At 31.3% G+C, this 1387-nt stretch overlaps 1 protein-coding gene across 1 annotated transcript; it reads left to right on the forward strand.

The window, feature by feature from the left end:
* On the forward strand, nt 1-739 carry LOC118750049. Its single transcript, XM_036484780.1, has 2 exons — nt 1-151; nt 218-739. Exons 1-2 carry the CDS (start codon nt 1-3, stop codon nt 562-564), a joined length of 498 nt encoding a protein of 165 aa, XP_036340673.1. The 3' UTR covers nt 565-739.
* The last annotated feature ends 648 nt before the right edge of the window (nt 740-1387 follow it).

The following is a 1387-nucleotide window of genomic DNA, read 5'->3' on the forward strand; positions in this document are numbered from 1 at the left end:
ATGGATATTGAAAATATGGACGTTCTCACTGAATTTGGTGAAAGCACTGAACATACTGAAAAAGAAAAATCAAGTAATGGGTCTCAGGACGAATTGACTGAAGTGGAAGTTTCTGCCAGCAATAATAACTTGCGTAGTTTCAAACGAGCTAGTAAGTTTGTAGAAAGACAACAAGCTAAATTATGTATATACCTACTCAATAATTGGGTTTTTTCAGAGAAGCAGACTTACCAAAAAGTGGTTGAATCTTTTACAAAAGACTGGAAAGAATCACAGAAGGAATTACTTGAGACCATGAAGGAGCAGGATGAAAAATTGATAGATATACAGAGCAAAAAGCAAGAGGAAATTTTGGAAAAAAATATGAAAACAATGGAAAAGATTCTAGAAAATGATCGAGAGGAAAATGCTAAAATGCTGCAAGAATTTCTAAGCGCAATGCAACCAATGCAGCCGCACGTCTTCCAGGCACCAACACATTTCTATAGGGAGTCTCCATCATCCAGTGTTATTTGTGTACCATTGCCTAAAGGATCTTCAAAGACCAAAGATGAATCTGCTTAATTTTATGTACACTCAAATTTAATAATTACACTTTTGAATTCAATAAAATACAAGAAAAATTTTAAATTGCAAATGGTTTGCTGTACTGTAAGAAAAGTAAATTGAGGATAATAGTAACAGAAGCAATCCTTTATATTTAAAAATAAGCAAAATGTGCATGGTCGTTAATATTCAACTGTGCATAAGAAACTCCAAGAAAGAGCTTACAATTTTCGGCGCCGAATGAAAATCTTTTACACACACTTGTAGACAAGAGTCTACGCTTTATTAAAAAAAAAAATGTCGGTTGAGTAATTTATTACTAATTTCGGTTTCAAGGAGGAGGTGGGATGACTTATCAAAAATCGTGGTCCATCCTCTTTCGTTTTGGGCGCCACGCCCACTCCCCTCCACCCCACACAAAAATCGCATTTTTACTTTTATTTTACTTAAATTATTTTACCAAAATATATGTATGTAGGTAATTAGTAGTATGTATTAGTAGTGGTATTAGCAGTATTAGTATTATTATTATTATATGTATTATTATTAATATTATTAGTATTATTGGTATTATTATTATTATCAGTATTAGTATTAGTAGTATTATTAGTAGTATTAGTTGCATTTAATAGTAGTATGTATGTAGTTAATAGCTCCTAATCATAATTCATATAAAAATTTCATGGACGGACAATTTTCTATTTCTGTAAACTTGTGTTATTCGGTTTTATTTAAAAATGTGATTTTCGCACTGGAAAATTATTTTTTAAAAAGTTTTTAATATTATCGCGCATTTGTTTCGGATCACTATTTTCCTCCCTAATGATTTCATTGGAAACTG

The sequence above is a fragment of the Rhagoletis pomonella genome, unplaced genomic scaffold, assembly GCF_013731165.1.
Source record: "Rhagoletis pomonella isolate Grant_MI unplaced genomic scaffold, Rhpom_1.0 Rhpom_scaffold_00120, whole genome shotgun sequence".
NCBI lineage: Eukaryota > Metazoa > Arthropoda > Insecta > Diptera > Tephritidae > Rhagoletis > Rhagoletis pomonella.